The sequence below is a fragment of the Xylocopa sonorina genome, chromosome 1 (assembly GCF_050948175.1).
Source record: "Xylocopa sonorina isolate GNS202 chromosome 1, iyXylSono1_principal, whole genome shotgun sequence".
In the NCBI taxonomy this organism is placed as follows: Eukaryota; Metazoa; Arthropoda; class Insecta; order Hymenoptera; family Apidae; genus Xylocopa; species Xylocopa sonorina.
In genome coordinates, this window is record NC_135193.1 from 19474704 (window position 1) to 19493671 (window position 18968).

General features: G+C 35.0%; 5 protein-coding genes across 6 annotated transcripts; 3 read left to right on the top strand and 2 right to left on the bottom strand.

The window, feature by feature from the left end:
• Positions 1 to 2408: 2408 nt before the first annotated feature.
• Positions 2409 to 4520, top strand: LOC143427735 (kynurenine/alpha-aminoadipate aminotransferase, mitochondrial). The gene is made up of 10 exons (XM_076902187.1): positions 2409 to 2475; positions 2612 to 2777; positions 2861 to 3047; positions 3133 to 3249; positions 3318 to 3641; positions 3752 to 3878; positions 3971 to 4202; positions 4253 to 4323; positions 4390 to 4433; positions 4479 to 4520. The coding sequence occupies exons 1-10, from the start codon at positions 2409 to 2411 to the stop codon at positions 4518 to 4520; spliced, it is 1377 nt and encodes a 458-aa protein (XP_076758302.1).
• Positions 4521 to 5275: 755 nt separating this feature from the next.
• LOC143423031 (kynurenine/alpha-aminoadipate aminotransferase, mitochondrial-like) lies at positions 5276 to 7184 on the top strand. Of its 2 annotated transcripts, XM_076894077.1 has the most exons (8): positions 5276 to 5384; positions 5474 to 5639; positions 5723 to 5909; positions 5981 to 6097; positions 6152 to 6475; positions 6551 to 6677; positions 6779 to 6987; positions 7076 to 7184. In XM_076894077.1, exons 1-8 carry the CDS (start codon positions 5318 to 5320, stop codon positions 7127 to 7129), a joined length of 1251 nt encoding a protein of 416 aa, XP_076750192.1. In that variant the 5' UTR covers positions 5276 to 5317; the 3' UTR covers positions 7130 to 7184. The 2 variants fall into 2 exon arrangements, with proteins under 2 accessions (XP_076750192.1, XP_076750202.1); XM_076894087.1 differs by lacking the exon at positions 7076 to 7184 and having other exon boundaries at positions 6763 to 6921.
• A 219-nt stretch (positions 7185 to 7403) lies between these two features.
• On the top strand, positions 7404 to 9794 carry LOC143422200 (protein saal1). Its single transcript, XM_076892674.1, has 6 exons — positions 7404 to 7967; positions 8178 to 8333; positions 8570 to 8831; positions 8905 to 9015; positions 9131 to 9487; positions 9557 to 9794. The coding sequence occupies exons 1-6, from the start codon at positions 7800 to 7802 to the stop codon at positions 9778 to 9780; spliced, it is 1278 nt and encodes a 425-aa protein (XP_076748789.1). The 5' UTR covers positions 7404 to 7799; the 3' UTR covers positions 9781 to 9794.
• Positions 9795 to 9966: 172 nt separating this feature from the next.
• Positions 9967 to 16952, bottom strand: Exp (expansion). Its single transcript, XM_076892662.1, has 9 exons — positions 16659 to 16952; positions 12526 to 12662; positions 12301 to 12458; positions 11983 to 12214; positions 11619 to 11817; positions 11265 to 11503; positions 11064 to 11157; positions 10734 to 10958; positions 9967 to 10447 (listed from the first exon to the last, which is right to left on the bottom strand). Exons 2-9 carry the CDS (start codon positions 12634 to 12636, stop codon positions 10332 to 10334), a joined length of 1374 nt encoding a protein of 457 aa, XP_076748777.1. The 5' UTR covers positions 12637 to 12662; positions 16659 to 16952; the 3' UTR covers positions 9967 to 10331.
• Positions 16953 to 17290: 338 nt separating this feature from the next.
• Rps13 (ribosomal protein S13) lies at positions 17291 to 18574 on the bottom strand. The gene is made up of 3 exons (XM_076899309.1): positions 18493 to 18574; positions 17912 to 18039; positions 17291 to 17633 (listed from the first exon to the last, which is right to left on the bottom strand). The coding sequence occupies exons 1-3, from the start codon at positions 18513 to 18515 to the stop codon at positions 17329 to 17331; spliced, it is 456 nt and encodes a 151-aa protein (XP_076755424.1). The 5' UTR covers positions 18516 to 18574; the 3' UTR covers positions 17291 to 17328.
• Positions 18575 to 18968: the final 394 nt, after the last annotated feature.

Below are 18968 nucleotides of genomic sequence, written 5' to 3' on the forward strand. Positions count from 1 at the left end.
GAAAGAAAACGAAAGAAAGAGCTAGATTTCCTTTTTTCGTATTCGAAAAAGAGTGAAGAGAACGCGTCATATTTACATCGCGTTAGAGGACAGAATCAAAACTTTTAAAAAAACGTTGATCTAGTTGTGCGTGTAAAAACAGAAAAAAAAATATGAAAAGTACTAAATGACTTCTCGTTGATTATTTTTTGTTTTGTTTTTTAATATTTATCTATATACGCATGTATTATACCTATGCGTAATTTAATGATAACAGTTGAATTAATCGAGTTGAAACGTTAAAGGGGAAACAGACGGGAGCGATCGGAATCGATTTATTATTTTCGAAGTTGACGAAATATTTTTTTACGCCGTACTGTTGCTACATGGTTTCAGGGTGAACACTTTACGGAAATAAAATTGTTACAAAGAACATGATTATTTGGTTGGAACTAATTTAATAAAAAATGAAGGTCCGTATCACCAAATGACTTCTTGCCTTTTCTCATTTGGTTCAAATCAAAAGTTTCTTGTTGTTTTCACATTTTCTTTTTTAAGATTTTTAATTCCACTTCACAGTGCTTGCTTAATTGATTAATTAATGACGCTTTGATGACTGCCAATTAAGAAGCAGAAATCCTTCGTGTGTATGTGAATGTATGTCTTTGTGTCTGTATCCGTGTGTGTGCGTGTGTGTGTATATATATATGAACGTGTGCATGCATCCATGTCTAGGGAACTAGAAAAATCAAAGCCAAATATTTACAACGTTGTAAACTTCTCCATTAATCGGGACGCGTTTGTAATCTCCAGTTTCTTAATTCTGAATATAAACGCATTTTATATCTGACCTTCTCAGTAAAAAGAGCAATATTTCCGTCGATTAAAAGTCATACTACAAGATAGTTTCTATTTCAATCTCACTTGTTGAATGATTATGATTCTTTTAACAGATGTTTAGTTTTCCCACGACTATTAATAGTTACTACTGATTACATAGTATTAAACACTCGACTCAATTTTCGTACATCATTTAATACATGTTTCCCTTGATAATTTATTGTTTTACATTATAATATTATTTATCGACGTTTCTATTTAACACTAACAATTAATTTCGTTTGAATACGTAAATTTGCGAAGGATGAAAACGTGGACCCGATCACACGTTCAACAATTGCATTACAACGCGAATACTTCTCTCGGTGCCTTTCCACCGGATCTTCTTCCATCATCATTTAGATAGCGCACCTTCGCAGAAAAGAGACTCACGAGGAATCAAAAGCGGTTAACGTTTAAGTGACATGATTTTGGCTCAGCAAACATAGTTATAGTGATGACAATCGTAATCATGATCGTGATTATCTTTGTCATTGTAATTATAACACAGGAACAAAGTTATTTAACGCGATGAATAAAAGAAGGAGGGAACGATTTGCTTAGCAGAGAATAATTATATAACGATAGCGTTTAATGATGATCAGGCGAGACAGCACAAATAAAAAAGAAAAACCAAATGCAGCAAAGTAATTGTAAGATAATGTAGAAAACGTGAAAGCAGGTCACGTGAAAGCGAGCGTAAGAGAAAAGGAAAAGAGTGATTAGGATAACGATCATGATCGCGAAAAAAGCTCTATCACATTCTTTCGTAATGTTTCGAACAAAAATCTTTCCTGATGTACGAACAATAAAACTTTCACTGTTTCCTACTATCATCTTTTTCTCATCACGCCTTCCTTTTGTAAATTTTCTTTCCTGTTACCAGTGGTGTCAGAAATTGCCCTCGCAATTACTATTGATGTATTTAAAAACAGGACTGATTTCCATTTTAATTTCCAACGGAAATTATTTCATTCGATCAAAAACCATGCAATCTTTTATTCAATGTAAATACTCTTCCATAGAGTCTATATATATATATATTACTATTAAGGAGGATTTTACAGTGAGAACATTTTTTTATATTTTTTAAACATTACCCGATGCGTAGATTTACTAACAAATTCCTTTCTTTTAATATCGTTGTTGTTTATTAAATATATTTTCTTCCTCCGAGGAAAAAGAAGAAAAAATACGAAATACGGTGTAATGTTCATAATTAGAATCAGTGTCTATTATTAGCAAAACATTATATAACGATAACCTGTGACATTACTCAAGGAAATTACTGCTTCAATTGCAATTCGATGTATCAATACAGCATTGAAGTGAGATCAGTCTTTCAAAAACCAGCAGGGCGCATTCGTAGTCCACTACCTTACAGATCAACTATACAGATGCCAATTCAATTATACATAGAAGTTTCAAAGTTGACCAATTGAGAATATAAATGAAGAATTATACAAACTGTTGACTGCCAAATTGGTCGAGCTTAAACAACGGGTTATTAACCGAATTGAAATTCAAAGTGACTGGGGATCATTAGAACAATGAACTACACAAGATTTTTAACGAGCATTGCGAACAGACGGAAACCGAGTATTTTCCGCGACCTCAGTAAGAAGAATTAACAATGATCTTCAATATTTACTGTGTCATGATTTTCTTTCAATTATACTTACAATATGTTGTGTACTTTGAACATTTCGAGCATAGTGAATAATACTAATCTGAATTTATTCGTACAATGCAGCGAGCCAATTTTTGAAAGCTAAAGATGCGATAAGTTTAGCGACCGGAATGCCAAATGCGAAAATGTTCCCGTTCGAAGAGATCGTTGTGACGTATAAAGGTGGCACTAAGATTACATTATCGGGGGAAGAGCTAGCTTGGTCTCTTCAATATGGTCCTACTCAAGGGTAATTCTGTAAAATTCTTTTAAATTCGCTATACATTAATACGATCAACTCGACGCTAAATTGATTCATTTTTTAAAATTAAGATACATGCCGCTGTTGGAAAAAATGCGACAGCTTCAAGAACACTGGCACAGACCAGTACAGAAACACTGGGACGTGCTCTTCACGTCTGGATCGATGGAGGCTTGCAGCAAGGTTTTCGATATGGTCATAGATATTGGGGATCCTGTAATGGTTCAAGTACCAGCCTACGAAGGAATTTTGAATGCGGTTAGAAACTTTCCGATAGACGTTCATACAAATTAAGTAAGTGTGATTTCAATTTAAATACACTTTTAAACGTATTTTCTTCAAGCTCGCGCCACTGTTACCAGAATTCATAGACATTGCGCAAGATCAGAGTGGTATAATTCCAGAAAACATCGAAAATGTTTGCGAGGAAAGAATTTGCAGTGGCAAACCGATACCAAAAGTGAGTTACAAAAAAAATTGTTTGCACACATATTTTATGCTTGATATACTATTTCCATTTCACTTCAGCTGCTCTACGTGAATCCAACGGGTGCGAACCCAACAGGAACGGTTTTAACAGAATCTCGAAGAAGAAGAATATACGAATTGTCTGAAATATACAACTTCTTGATCCTCGAGGATGATCCCTACTGTTTTCTTCATTTCGTTGATAACAAGCCCATGACATTCCTTGAATTGGATTACACTGGTCGTGTAATTCGGTTAGATTCTTTTAGTAAAATCCTTAGCCCTGGTCTTCGATTAGGTGTCGTTACGGCGCACAAGGAAATCATTCAAAAGATAGCTAGGCATATGGAAACGACAAGCATGCACGCCTCTTCCCTATCACAAGTAATGCAACAAGTTTTTATACATTTGCTGAATTTGTCAAATATCGTAAGAATTCGCTTAGATAAATATTTTTACTATATCGATGATCACCTACTTTATTACTTTTGTAGATGTTACTATTTAAATTTCTGGACACGTGGGGTGTAGAAAGGATAGAGCAGCACTTCAACAATGTTCAAAACTTTTATCGTGAGAGGCGAGATATCATGTTATCTTTACTTGAAAAACACCTTACAGGTATCTTCAGCTTCGGTGGTTCAAAAATATTACAAAGATTGAAGTAATTTCTGTCGCTATTTTTATAGATTGATAGCTATTTAATTTTGTAGGATTGGCTGAATGGAATGTTCCAAAAGGGGGAATGTTTGTTTGGTTAAATATAAAGGGACTGAAGGATGTGATGCAATTGGCAGACAAGAAGTGCCTTTCACAAGGAGTTTTCCTTCTTCCTGGTCATGCGTTTAATTATGACAACTCAAAGCCCGACGTGCATCTCAGACTTTGTTATAGTTACGCGACACCGGAAGAAATCGACAAGGTCTGTATTTTCTTCCGATTCAAGTTATCCAAAATTCGTATATATTATTTTATGATTTTGAAGTAATTTTTAGTTTCAACCTCGATATACATTCTTCATCTTTTATTGTTATCATTCCTATTTATCATATTACGCAAAATATGCGTAAGTAACATACATTTATATACATATATTTTTTTTATAAATTTCATTGTGACTTTTAATTTTCAGGCCCTCTCGATATTAGCAAAGTTGATACGCGAAGAAATAGAAATGTAAGTCTAAATCAAAGCTAAATTTTTCGAATACTTTAGAATTAGAATGAAATAAATAACTTCTTGATTTTGTGTGTCCTAAAATAGTGAAAATGGCGAAGAAAGAAGAAAAATTGTAACGAAAATATGAAAATTGTATTACTATTTCCAAAATCATATGAGTAAGTACAATTGCTTGATAAAAGCAATTCCGCCTATTATGCATTTATGCTTCTGCCAATTACCAATAAGCACTTCGTTATATAATAAGAATGTATTAAAATGTTAAATATAAGAATATTGTTTATAAGATGCTTTTTTTCTCTGATAAATTTTATGTCAACGTCGCTGTTACCAAATATATCAAATATGTTTTCCCTTCACCCAAAGGAAAAGAGAAGAACGCGTGAGAAGGAGAATGTAGCACTTATTTATTTATTCGCGTTTATTTCAAAGAATTGCCTATTGCCCAATCATTTGTAGTCAGCTTTTTAAAAATTCAGTGAATAAGAATGATTTAATGATGTACACAATGTTGGCGTTTATAAGCTCTTCAGTGCAATGTTATGTCTTAATATGTACAGTGATAACCCGCGTAATACCGATAACAAGGAAATTAACGTTCAAATCGTAGTCGAGCGAAATCAGTCTTTCAAAAGCTTTCCGGGCGTTTAGTCGCAATAATCGATTATACACTGAAGTGACGTCAAATTCTAATTAAGTATTTTAAGGATATACATAGACGATCAAGTTTGAACAGGATTAATCGTCGCAATTTCTACGTAACTATAACTATACGTCCAGGCTACTAAATTTTTAACCGATCAAATTTAGGAAACTGGTTATTGTTTAACATAATCGACGAAATTAAAAGCAGATAGTGACATAGAGATTGTTAAGTAATAATGAACTACTCCAGATTTTTTACGAATATTACAAATAAACGGAAACCGAGTATGCTTCGTGACTTGGGTAAGAGGATATCGTAATTGTGATCTTAAATACCGATGTCTCGTGTTGTTTACTTTTTAAGCTAATCTGAACTTATTCATGCAACGCAGCAAAGCAATTTTTGAAAACTAAAGGAGGAATAAGTTTAGCGGCTGGAATGCCAAATGCGAAAATGTTTCCGTTCGAAGAGATCGTTGTGACGTATAAAGGTGGCACTAAGGTCACATTATCGGGGGAAGAGCTAGCTTGGTCTCTTCAGTACGGTCCTTCTCAGGGGTAATTACCTTAAATTCTTAAAAGTTCGCTATAAATTAATGCAATTAACTTGACACTAAATCGATTCATTATTTTCAATTAAGATACATGCCGCTATTGGAAAAGATGCGACAGTTTCAAGAATACTGGCACAAACCAATGCAGAGTCACTGGGACGTACTCATCACGTCTGGTTCAATGGAGGCTTGCAGCAAGGTTTTCGATATGGTTCTAGAATCTGGAGATCCTGTAATGGTTCAAGTACCAGCCTACGAAGGAATTTTGAATGCAGTTAGAAAGTTTTCAATGCCTATTTCATACAAATTGCGTTAACATAGTATTAATTTAAATGTATCTTTAAGCTTGCACCACTGGTACCAGAATTCATAGATATTGCGCAAGATCAGGATGGTATAATTCCAGAAAATATCATGAAAACTTGCGAGAAAAGAATTCGCGATGGTAAACCGGTACCAAAAGTAAGTCACGAAAGAAATTGTTTACACACGAATGCTATTTCCGTTTCGTTCCAGCTGCTCTACGTGAATCCAACGGGTGCGAATCCAACAGGAACGGTTTTAACAGAATCTCGAAGAAGAAGAATATACGAATTAGCTGAAATGTACAACTTCTTGATCCTCGAGGATGATCCCTATTGCTTCCTTCATTTCGTTGATAAGAAACCAACGACGTTCCTCGAGTTAGATTCCAGTGGACGCGTGATACGTTTGGATTCTTTTAGTAAAATTCTTAGCGCTGGTCTTCGATTGGGTGTTGTTACAGCCCACAAGGAAATTATTCGAAGATTAACTACACACGTGGAGACGACAAGTATGCATGCCTCTTCCTTGTCACAAGTAATTCAACAGTTCTTAGACACTTGCTGTTATTTATATGATGTCACTGATTAACTTGTTTTGTCACTTTTGTAGATGTTACTATTCAAATTTTTGGATAGGTGGGGTTTAGAAAGGATAGAGCAGCACTTCAACGATGTTCAAAACTTTTATCGTGAAAGGCGAGATATCATGTTATCTTTAATTGAAAAACATCTCACAGGTATTATCGGTACTTTAATGGTTCAAAGATGTCATTTTTGATGAGAACTAAGGTATTGTTTATTGAAATTATTATAGATTAAAAGGAATTGAGTTTTACAGGATTGGCTGAATGGAACGTTCCGAAAGCTGGAATGTTTATTTGGATACGTATAAACAAAATGAAAGACGTAATGGAATTGGCAAGCAAAAAATGTATTTCGCAAAAGATTTTCCTTCTTCCTGGTCATGTTTTTAATTATGATCGTTCGAAACCTGACGTGCATCTCAGACTTTGCTATAGTTACGCGACACCGGAAGAAATCGATAAGGTCTGGATCTTCTCCAACTTCAATTCACCTAAAACGATTTTACTATGCTTAAACAATATATATTTGCTTGTAAACTTTCAATTTTCAGGCGCTTTCAACATTAGCAAAGTTAATACGTGAAGAAATAGATAAGAAAGACTAGGAACACCATTAAAATGTATATACTTTTTAAAGTTATACTTAAATAAACAATCTTTATGCAACTCGTGAAATGTAAACAGTTTCTGACATATCTTAATTCACAGAACGTTGAAATCAAAAGCATTACACGCATTTCTTGCAATAATCCTTTAAAGTATAATTTACGGTCGCCTTTCTTATTATCTTTTCAAATTCGATACTTAAATTTGAAATTTGAAATATCTATTCTCAATAATCGATATGTATCGAACTCGATCTCGAATTGCTTTGTTGCGTTTTTGAATTTACAGTTAAAATTTGCAGTAACCTGTTGTGAAATATAATAAAAATATTATACATAATTACTCAAAATATATTATTTGGAAATAATGAAATAAGAAATGGTGTTGGTAGAAATAAAAAAAAATGTAAGCATGCTACGAGTAACAAAACGAAAAAATGCTGTAGCGGAGGTAGCAGCAAATGTTGAGAAAGGTTAGGTTACCTACGTTTATAATAATCAGCTGTGCCAAGTTCGAATCCAGAAGTTAGTGAATAATTTGAGATCAATTGTTATTTCTCTAAACATATCTCTGTTTAAATCGTTGCCAACTTAAAACAACAACCTAGAGAATCAGTATTAATTTATTAAAGATACTTTAGAGCAAGTAGTAAATTTTTGAGCAAAAGGAATGAGTGAGATTCAAGAACCTGAGAGTAACAAAGTGGAGGAGCCAAATGTGGTATTAGAAGCTCAAGAAGTGGACGAAAGTGAAATTGAGAAATTGAAAGGGGATACTATAGGAGATACACTTTACAGTAGCAAATGGATAATCAATATTTTACTTTCAATATCAAAGGTAATATAAGGCTTTAAGTATTGCAAATTGAATATGTTTCAAGTTTACGTGAACATCTGATCTTTTCTTTGGTATTTGATAGATCATATTTTGTTAAAAAGATCTTTTTTAGGTTGTGTTTATGCATGATCACGATTGAAATAATTCAATGACAGTACATATATATATATATACGTATGAACAAATATAAATAAATTAAATATTCTAAAGGTTCACGAAGATGGCTGGAATGAAAAACTGGAAAGTGACTTGTGCACTTTATGGGATATGACCACAGAGTTAGATATTGTCCAGTTTCTTGTGGACCATGACTTTTTTCAAATTGCAGAGTTCGCTTTGAATTCTTCAGAAGAGCCAAGATTAATGGTACGATTTATTTTAAAATCATTCTATCTCTTGGATCTGTATTTTATTAATTCAATAAATATTTCAGAAGATATTTTCTGAGTTTCATGATTTTTGGACTATAAGGGCTTCTAATCCTTTATTTTTAAATTTCACAAAATCTTTTGCGATTCATATGGAATGATAATTAAAAAATTGTCTCTACATTTTAATAACTTCTATTTAATAATGTCTTAATACTTCTATAAAATTTATAGGAAATAATTTTGGGGATAATTGGAAATATGGCTTGCGTGCCATCTGTGCTCGATGTATTGGGAGAGAAAGAAGAACTTCTTGAAACGATTCTTCGACACCTTTCTTCTGAAGATTCTGCCACATTAGTGCAGATACTTCGACTTCTACGTTCTGCACTTTGGAACATTCAAACCAATCCAGACTCAAAATGGAGAATTAATTTAAGGAATTCAACTTTTTTGAGGGAGGTAGTCCCTTTCATTTTGAAAAGTTCCACAAATGGTAGGTATTACAAATCATATAATAGCCGAAATCTTTGTTTGTTGTTGACTATGAAATATACAAATTATTGCAGAGGAACTTCTGATTGCAACAACAAGTTTTTTACGCTCTTCGGTGGAAATAGATCTTCCATTTGGAAAAACATTATTGGATGAACTGTTTGAATCATCTAGTTTTTTACCAGGTATCAAGTTTCAACATATATTTGTTTCAATATATACAAAAGAAATTATACAATTCATTTTTCTAAAATAAATATTTAGTACTGCATGTAGACAAGGAAATTTTATTACTTACAGGAATGCTAGAATCCTTTGAAGAAGTTCTTCCTCAAGATGAAGATCATTACTCACCTTCCACTTTAAAATATCTTGAGGATTGGTTAGAGTTATTTTCTAATCTGCGAAAGGGACATCAAGTTCATCAAGAAATTCTGCAAGAAGATAATTTAACCAGAACAGTAGAAATTCCCCGAAGAATTTTAACGAGTTTTATTGTTCCATGGAATCTTTATCCGTTAGATGAAACTAAGGCTTCTTGCGTCCATAGATGCGCGGAGATGATTCTCGACTTCCGATGGAAAGGACTTTTAAGAGCAGATTCTACTGCTGATATAGATGCGACAATTTTAAAAATAATAAACAGCATTCACACAGGCGAGTATTCGGATTGCTTAATACGTATTTCTGAAAGAAACATTTTTAAACATATGTGAATATTTTCAGCAATGAAAGAAGAAGAAGAAGATTCCGAAGAAACGATGGAAGAATTGTTAAAATATCTTGAAGGATATTGGATTGAAGTAGCAAAGATTTCTTCAGTAGATGAGATTATCAAAATTTTAAGGATAAACGAAAAGACTGTTATTGACTATGCAATAAATTTATTGAAGTCGAAAATTCCTGGAGAAAAAATTAACGATGTAATGGATGGACTACCAAGCAAATAAAATAATTAAGAAAAGTTATAAGTAAATTAATTTTTTAAATTAATATCTAATATTAGCTTTGTTAGGAAAGACAAAGATAGCATCTTTTTTAATATTATGTACAAATCTTTCAACGATATACAAATCAGACTATATTTTACACCGGTAACTTTATATTTCTCAAAGGTTTGAAAATAAAAGTACGCGTTGTTCTACATTTTTATTGCAATAAAAATTTGAGTATTTCAAGTAGTACATTAACAATATACAGTTTATAGGTACAAACGGAAGATTAGTTCTCTTCCTTTCTTAATTATTATTATTTCTTCACTCTCATCTTAGTTCGTTTTATTTCTAATTCTTCTTGTGCATAGTCTTTATTATTCTTAATCGACGCACATTTCTTCTTGTTACGCATAACTTTCTTTTTAACTAGCATTATTTATGTTTCGTTACATCTTCTTATCTTCTGTTGTATATTTTCATTTGGTGATATCCCCTAGTTTACTTGCCAAACTTACACAGTTCACTTGTTTACATGCTAATTTCCTTTTTGTTAATTTTATTTATCTTTAATCCCATTCTCCAATATACATAGCCTTAGCTGTAGGAGGAATTACACCTCTGGTTGGTATGGGAACCCTTCCATATATATGATTATATGGTGACTCGTTTCTACCATCTGAATCTGCAATGCAATGGGGTAATTTATTATCTTTTAATATGCTAACACATTGGGGTGTGAAACTTTCGACTTTAAATTGAAACTCAGAGGCAGAAATGAGGAGAGCCCATTTTAGGTAGAATTCGCTAACGATGTGTTTATGGCTTTTAGAATTTATTACTATGCAAAGATGAGAAGATGGCTAACGGTATGGTACAGGGAGAATAGAGGCATTCGCGTGGCGTTCAAGTTGTAAAATCTTTTCTCTAAGATCGTCTTAACAAATTTTCGCAAAAATATGTTGCAATACCAAGTCCACTTTCGAAGCTTCGTGCGTGATACATAATAGGCGGTCGATTTCCAGGTAAATGGCCATAAATTTGAGAGGACTGACTACTAGCATATCCCGTGGCAGCGTATGTAGGTGTTTGGTTAGGAAGAGGTCTGGCGTATCCTCTTGTTCCAACTTTACTATTTTTCGCCATCTTCACGAAGTTAGGAACACGAGCTCGCAATCCGCAATAATACGGATCGTCTATGAAAGAAACGGTGCATAATGTTTATTCTGCACAGTTATTGAGGTAATTTATTAAAAATATACCCTACAAATGGTTAAACATCTTATTACGTAAATAGTTACCGTATTTCTTTTTGTCGTCGTTTCTACTTCTCTTGTCTTCGTTTGTTATGACAGGTTTTCTAGCATAGTCATCCTCTATGTCGTCATAATCAGGCTGAAATCAACATAAAAATGTTATTAAATATTATTATCATTTTATACGTAATTACGTTAACAAGTAACTGTTCGAATTAAAAATCAATAATAGAATTATACAATTACTTTAGGTATGTCATGGCCGTAAAGATTCTCTCGTGGTGGCAGTTTCGGTGGTCTTTCAGCTCTTCTTGGTCTACCACTCGTCGATTGAGCATAAATCTGTTCTCGGGAATCTCGATCCTGTGGAAATGATTCAGAAACTCCGATCGAAGACGAGACTCCTGCTATACTATACGGATCTTCATCTGGGATCGGTATCCTAGGTCGATTTTTAATATCCACCGGCCTTTGCAACGCTAGAACTGATTCATTCATAACTTGTATATCGGTAAACAATTTTAACAGAATTTTATGACCATCGTCGACCTTTATATATATATAAATAAATAATAAATATTGTATATTTTAGTATCGCACCTGGTGGTAATTTGGACTTTAACATGTCCAGACCGACAACATTTACAATGAGAACCCAAACGGGGCATTGAAGAAGATCTGGCTCGGTTCTGACGAAAACGATCGCGCTCAAGCATTGCATTTCGAGTCTTCTTCTGTCTGGATACGCTCTTCGAGTTTCTCGAGAAAGATTTGTTTGAAATTTGTTCATGTCAAACACCTAATAATCGATAGAAAAAGAAAGGTAATAGAATGAACGTTATAAGACGAGGAAGAGAACCGATCGTGTTTATCGTACGTGTACATTATTTGCACAGGTGAAATGAAATAAAAGATTAACGGCCGACCGAGGAATTAGAGTAAAATAAACTGATAGAACACTTACTTTCCCCGGTTTCTCGTGTTCTAACGCTCCTTGGGAATTCCGTGCAATTTCTGCTCCAATTGCGTTGTCTTCCTGACTGGTCGGCTTTATGTAAACATTATTTTTACATAGCCTTTTTATTAGTATATTTCCCTGCTCGTCCATCTTAATTTTTACACCTTGATTTATGTGCTTCTTCGCCTCTTCCGTTTTCGGGTCTCTCATAGGATTTTCGAAACCGCACAATCCTATCCTAGATTTCACGAACGATACAAAATATTCTAATAACGTTCAAACTTCTCAAGAGTACTAAAATCTCATTCTTTGCAGCGCGTTTACCTGAAACCATCGAACCCATCGTTGGATCCATTTATCGTGAGGACAGGTGCTCTGGCGTACGCTTTAGCCACCCTTCGATTCCTTTCGAAGACAATTACCTTGGCCCAAATTTCATCGTCGATTTGGTTCCATTTATCCAGTACCTCTTGAATGTGATCCTGAAACGAAATACCAATTAATTTTCACCTCACCTCGCTTCGTATATTGACGTTATCAGATTTTTACCTTGTACAGTTTATCGAGATTATACCATACATCCTCTTCGTCTTGATCCTCGTACTGTGTTTCGACGAGGTTGTCCCTCGATCGAGACAGGATCTTCCGTCTCGATACCATTTTTTACCGAAAGACTTTTTCTCGATCTGCGCAAGAAGGTTCATTCTATTTTTACTCGTCCCATCCAAGTATAACCGGTCCGTATAATTCACGCGATAATCGAACTGGTATTTCTGTTTCAGGCGTAGGCGCGATTAACGATGAGGACGAGAAGAGGTCACAACGAGGATTCGTACTTTTTATTCGAAAGTTATCAGGTTGTTACGTAAAGATGGCTATCGAGCAATAATTTCATTTTTAAGGGTAAGCACGAGCAACCGATAACTTTCACTATGCAATAGTTGCGCGCGACGTAACGAGCACGATGACCGCACAATCGTGCATCTGATTTTCGATAAATGTCATTAAAGGAATTCGGTGTTCATCCTGCTGATTAATCGATCATCTAAGGCAGAGAACGGAACGATAATAATCGCGCGAGCTTATTACACCACTTTCTGACCGTCTTAGTATCGATCTATATTTTAAGCGCAGCCAACTCGAAGTAAAATTACTTTTAAGTATCGTCACATTAACAAATTCTTATTTCTATTTGCTTCGACGCGTTAACTCGATCCTCTGTAACGTATTAACTTCCGCTATGCTGATTAAATATTCACACGTATTTAACACAGGTAAAACTTCGTTTCAGAAGCCGAGAGACGAGAGAAGGAAGCCGAATTTGCAGCTCGCAGGAACCACTCGATACGTCCGACAAGATGAAAAGAAGCAATTTACACTTTCTCGCGTAGCTCGGATTCGTCCAAACGGCACGTAAACGGGGTCACCGTGCGTTGCGAAAAATCGTACGTTTTTTTAGTCATATCTGAGTCATTAGATTTCGAGGAACGCGGGGAAGTTCGACTGTAATCGTGATTAAATTGGTAGCAAAGGCAGCGTCAAAGGTCTCTTCACCTTCTTGGGACCGCTGGATGGTGGGGAGTGGAAGACGGCCCACGAGTGGTGTATATGAACAATTTTCTAAACGTATTGCAGCTGGTGAAGGGGGCAGTTGGTACGAGTCTGCCGGCGCTCAGCCTTCGGATTCTTTGGAGAGAAGTGAAAGCCAAGGAGTTTCAGGGAAATTCTATGCGAGATCGAAACCCCTTTTCCATGGCGAATACCTTCGACACGCGCCCGACTGGTTTTCTTCTTTTCAATGGTTAAACGAACTCGTCGCACATTTTATCCTATCAGATCAATAATAAGTTCGTTAACATTTACATTTTAGCATGACCTTCGACTCTGGCATTTCCGAAGGAAAACACTGGTGAAACAAGTAGGAGATATTACGTAGCGGTATTTGGTCATAGGAAAACTATGGTCGTATTAGATTCTTTGCACTTTCACATTTCATTCGGTTCATTTGTATACGTTCGTATTTCCCCAATGAAAGTTGTTCTTCTCCTGGCTAAAGAATGCGGGTCACTGGTATTTAAATACGTCTCTACGTTTCTTGTTCGAAAATCAATTATCTTGTATGTCCAAGTTATATCTATAGAAGCTTACTAATTTGGACAGCCGCGTGGAAGAGATAAAACTGCAAACATATTGGAACAATTCTAGCACCTTCGATCGTTGCACGTGATTATTAAATGCAATTAATTAATTCTTTAGTGTATACATAAACATTATACACGATTAGGTGTATATGACTAACGAATTAATCAGTTGGTACCAAGTTTTGCAGTTAACGCATTCGTATCGGGAAACGAAATACCCCGGTTTATATGAAAAGCGAATATAGCGCGTGGAATATTATTCTTTTTTCTACTTATCGTTCGATTAAGCTGACGATAACAAAATTGAATGAAATATCCTGTAATTGCAAACAACTGGATCTCTCTGTTACTTTTAATCACCATATGCTGGTGACTGTGCAAGCATAGCAATTTTCCGTGTTTCTGCAACTATGAACAATTTCATTATATGCCGCATAATGCATAGCAATTATCTTGGAAACTTTTCATCCGCACGAATTGTCCTCGATACGTGTACGCAAAATGAGACTGTGAAAATGTCTTGGGAGAGATATAATTCACTTCATTCACCGAATAACCTTCTAGACAATTGAAGATAGTTCGTGTGCTTAATTTCCATGTCAAATCGAGGCTAATCTAGTCGTCGATGCGAAGACGAAAAGGGAAATTCAATAACCAGCAATAGCAGAATCTTGGACATTCGATTCGAGATTATTTTCAATTATCATAAAAAGAATTGAAAGTATTAAAAGAAAAAATTAATTTTACTAATAAATAATTACGTTCTATATTATTTTCCGTTCCATTCAATCTCTCTAAAGGCACGTCTGCGTTTATAAAAATCTGAATTTGCATAAACGTCCGCAATCTACTAATCAGTATGCAACTGATGAAATAAATACGATAGTGTGTCGATACACTTTCGTACCCGCTACGAAGGCATACCGTTAATCGCGATAGTCTACGTGCATTCCGCCAGGCCAACTATAAATGAAAACCATCGCGAGGCGAGTGAAAATGAGGCAGAGGACAGTGCTGCCCGTTCATAAAAAAGAAGAACGTAAATATTTCCGCGTAGTGCGCGTTCCATTTTCGTGACGCGGCATTCCGCTACGTGGCTCGCAGCGGAACGCGAGGTATATAGGAAAAAAGACACGCGTCGAATATACCCGATAAAAGTATTTATAAATTCGCGTTGCGTTTTGCAAGCGGGTATACAATCGGCCGGGTATGCATCGGCTATGCAGCCGCTGCAACGTCTCTAGACCCGCGTCGCGTGTCGGCTCGCGAGAGGTTTTGAGCATTTTTAGAATGTATTGGCCGATGTCGGTTTTTCCGTACTGCTTAAAGGAGCGAACGCCCGTTCGTGCCTTAAGGCGTGCATGAATCGAATACGAGATGCGTGTTCCTTTAACTTCATGCACGTTTCAACAGAGTGCGTGTACATATATATGGATATATATGTATATGCATACGTATAATACGTATATATTCTCCCGCAGCATCGCCTATTAACGTGTCGCCGTCGTTGAAATCTCCCTTCACGAATATCCCTCGTACGAAGCTTGCGAAAACATGAAAATCACCCTTTCCTGTTTCTTGTTTCTTAAAACAGAAATGTATATGATATTTACTGCGATACGTCTACACTGAGAGATTTTATGTGACTTTCTTAATATATTATTTTTGTAGGGATAGACATGAATTGAGTTTGTTGGATTACGTTTGCTTTTCAATTGCTGTATGTAGTTTGTCTTGTTGCTGTTGCGTTAATCTGCCTCGTATTACTAGTATTATTATTATTATTATCTATCGACTTGTCGGTGACGCTTACTGTTACTATTAGTATTATTGTTGTTACGAAAATATTTCTCCGATACTAGCGGACTTTCACTTTTGTTAATGGCCGTATAATCTAAAACCTTCGAATAGAAAGAAATATTACTGGATTATACTTCAAAAATACTAAAATCATCCTAAGTTTTACATATATCAGTGTGTTACGGGTATTACTTAACTATAACCTCTTATAATTTTTTATTTTTACGTTTAACAGTAGTAATTTCAGGAAATGTCAGCGTAGCACTGATAAAAATGTTCGGCTTTTACCGACTATATTAAGATGAAAGCATTTATTTATATTAACAAAGTAAAGAAGCAAGTTTTTTTAAAAGAAAAGTGTTATAACGACAAAGACGTCCACGCGCATCAACCAACAAATTCCATATGCTATATATATAATCTTCGTGTATCTAATAAATATTTTAAAATCTTCTGAACTCATTTATATTCAAATTTTCAAAATTTCAAATCGCGCTAATTAATTTCGAACGCGACAATAGTCGGATCTAATAATAGATCTCACGTGTAATCGTGATTTTGTTAGTTAACTTGAAAAAAGAAAAAAAAAAGCGGAACATCATCGGATGACCAGCATTTAAATCACTGGAACGATAGCACATGCCAGCGGACGTCGATGTTTAAAAGCTAGTTAGAAGAAAGCTGAAAGTTTCTCTTAAAGCTCTTTTACGATATGTCTTTGCATTTTGTTAATCAGCATACCTTCCTTTGGCAACGAAACTTCTCCAAATGCCTTTCAATATGGTTCGCAAACGTCAAAGGCACTCGCGTCTTCTCCGTTACCCATAATTCACTTCCTGAAACCGTCGAATTCACGCGCGTAGTCCCTTGATCTCACTCCGTTCGAAATTGACGAAACAGACGGAAAGTTTTTCAAGGGAAGTTACAATTTTGTGCCGGACTGAAAAATTGAAAGGGTATTTCGAAGTTTTTTAATATGGCGCAGCTTTGAAAGAGCCTTGCCCACTGAACAGCGAGAACTTAGCCGCCATCTTGGTGAACGCATGCGCCGTCCTCGAGAGAAGTCGAGGACGAAAGCTACGCATGCGCGGTATTGGTCCCGTCGTAAGTCCCTTTTCGCACTACACGGGCCTGACGTCAGAATTGGGACAACGGAAGCGATGGATTCAAGTACTTTTGTACACGAACAAAGTGAACTACATTTAATATGTAAAAGAGAATGAAATTGTTGCTTAACAGCACTTTAAAAACGATATATTCGATACGAATACATTCAAGGGGCGCTTATAATAAACATTAATCACTTAACGCGTAACTGTAACTAAACATAGTAGAATGAAAGGATTAAATCAACACATTACTAAGCATTTGTATTTAAATTTTTTATTTGTTAAGAAATACGTGAAAATAATTAAGCAACAAGAGCACTAGCAGTGGAGCTTTCATACTTCCAATTTGCTGGAAGAGTTCCCTTCGATTTGTAATACCGGGCAAGTCGATGAATCCTAGATTCTACGAGAATTAATCTGAATTTGCTGTCTTTGTCTTTGCGATTTCTTTCCAAATGTTTTCGGATCGCGACTGCCTTTTTGATTAAGTAGTAAAGGTCTTCTGGCAAATCAGGCGCAAGACCCATACTCTTGACAATCCTGAGAATCTTATTTCCGGTCCGGAAACGTACTTGTGCTACTCCATGCGAATCTCGAAGGATCACACCTAAAATTTTCAATTACTTTAAGTATCACTGGTATACATGTGTCTGTTATATTTCAAATAATAATAAATTTAACCAAATAAAGCACACATGAAGCATCAGGTGTTGGTGATACCTATGATGAGAAGATAAAATATCATAATCACTTCAAAAATCACCATGTGTTTTTAATATCGCAAACTACTATCAAGGAACAATGATAAAGCAATGAACCTTAATTAGTTTGCTTGAAATACAAGTACATTTCAAAGTATTGGATCAACTCAAAAGAAAAAGTTACCAATCTGAGATGGAGTATGTCCCTTCTTAGCTAGCTTGTAAATTAATTCTTTACAGTCCTCTGGTGTGAGTTTCAGCCATGTCGGAACGCTGCGTCTATACGGCAACGCTGATTGGGATATACCCTTTCTGTAATATCATAAACTTTCTTTATTAAAACTGCTTATTAAAATTCCATTTAATATTTCGAGTCTAATATTACATAACTTATTTTCTATACATATAAATACATGTCATCTTTATACATAATTGAAACAGAAAATTTGAGGTTGTGTTCAGGAGCAAACAAGATTTATAACAAATTTGTCGAAACAAGAAGCTCTCCACGATTCTGAAGTTAAAACTACACCAAATTCAATAGAAATATATATTGAAATTGAAGAAATATGTTAGAATTTACAATTATTAATACTCTAAATAAGGAACACATGGCCTCCAAAGAGACGCTGTCTTGACAACTTAAAATACAAAACATTCAGATATTTATATTGTAATAGTAATGGCAAATGCAAAATATGGTATGAACAACTTCTTTAAAATAATTAATATCAGCGTATTATATTAGATTTTAATTAACTTTACCCTGGTGCGTGCATACGACCCATCTTTGCGTAGTTTTCTACCACAAGAGACGGTGGCGCTCCTTTGCTTTCGTCAGCAGGCACCAGAACTATGAACTAGTTCAAAATTTAGCCGGGAGAATTGATAAAAAAATGATCATAGGGTAATAATACAATATATTGCGATTCTAAAATATATATTTAAATGGAAAAATATACTATTTCATTTACTTTATAGTAAATTTTGTTGACTGATCACTTTTAATAATAATTACGACTAATACGACAACGAATGTAACGCAATTATGCGAACAAATCTTTAATATTATATAAAAATAACATAATCGTGCAAACAGTAAATAAGTACACGGTATAAATTAATAATAAAAGTTATTGTATTATTCGCAGATTGTTTAGGAAATGTCAGGTACGTGATTTATAATTACGCTAAAGCTGAGCCTAAAAGTTAAATTTACTGCTTCTTTGTAGCTTCCGGCG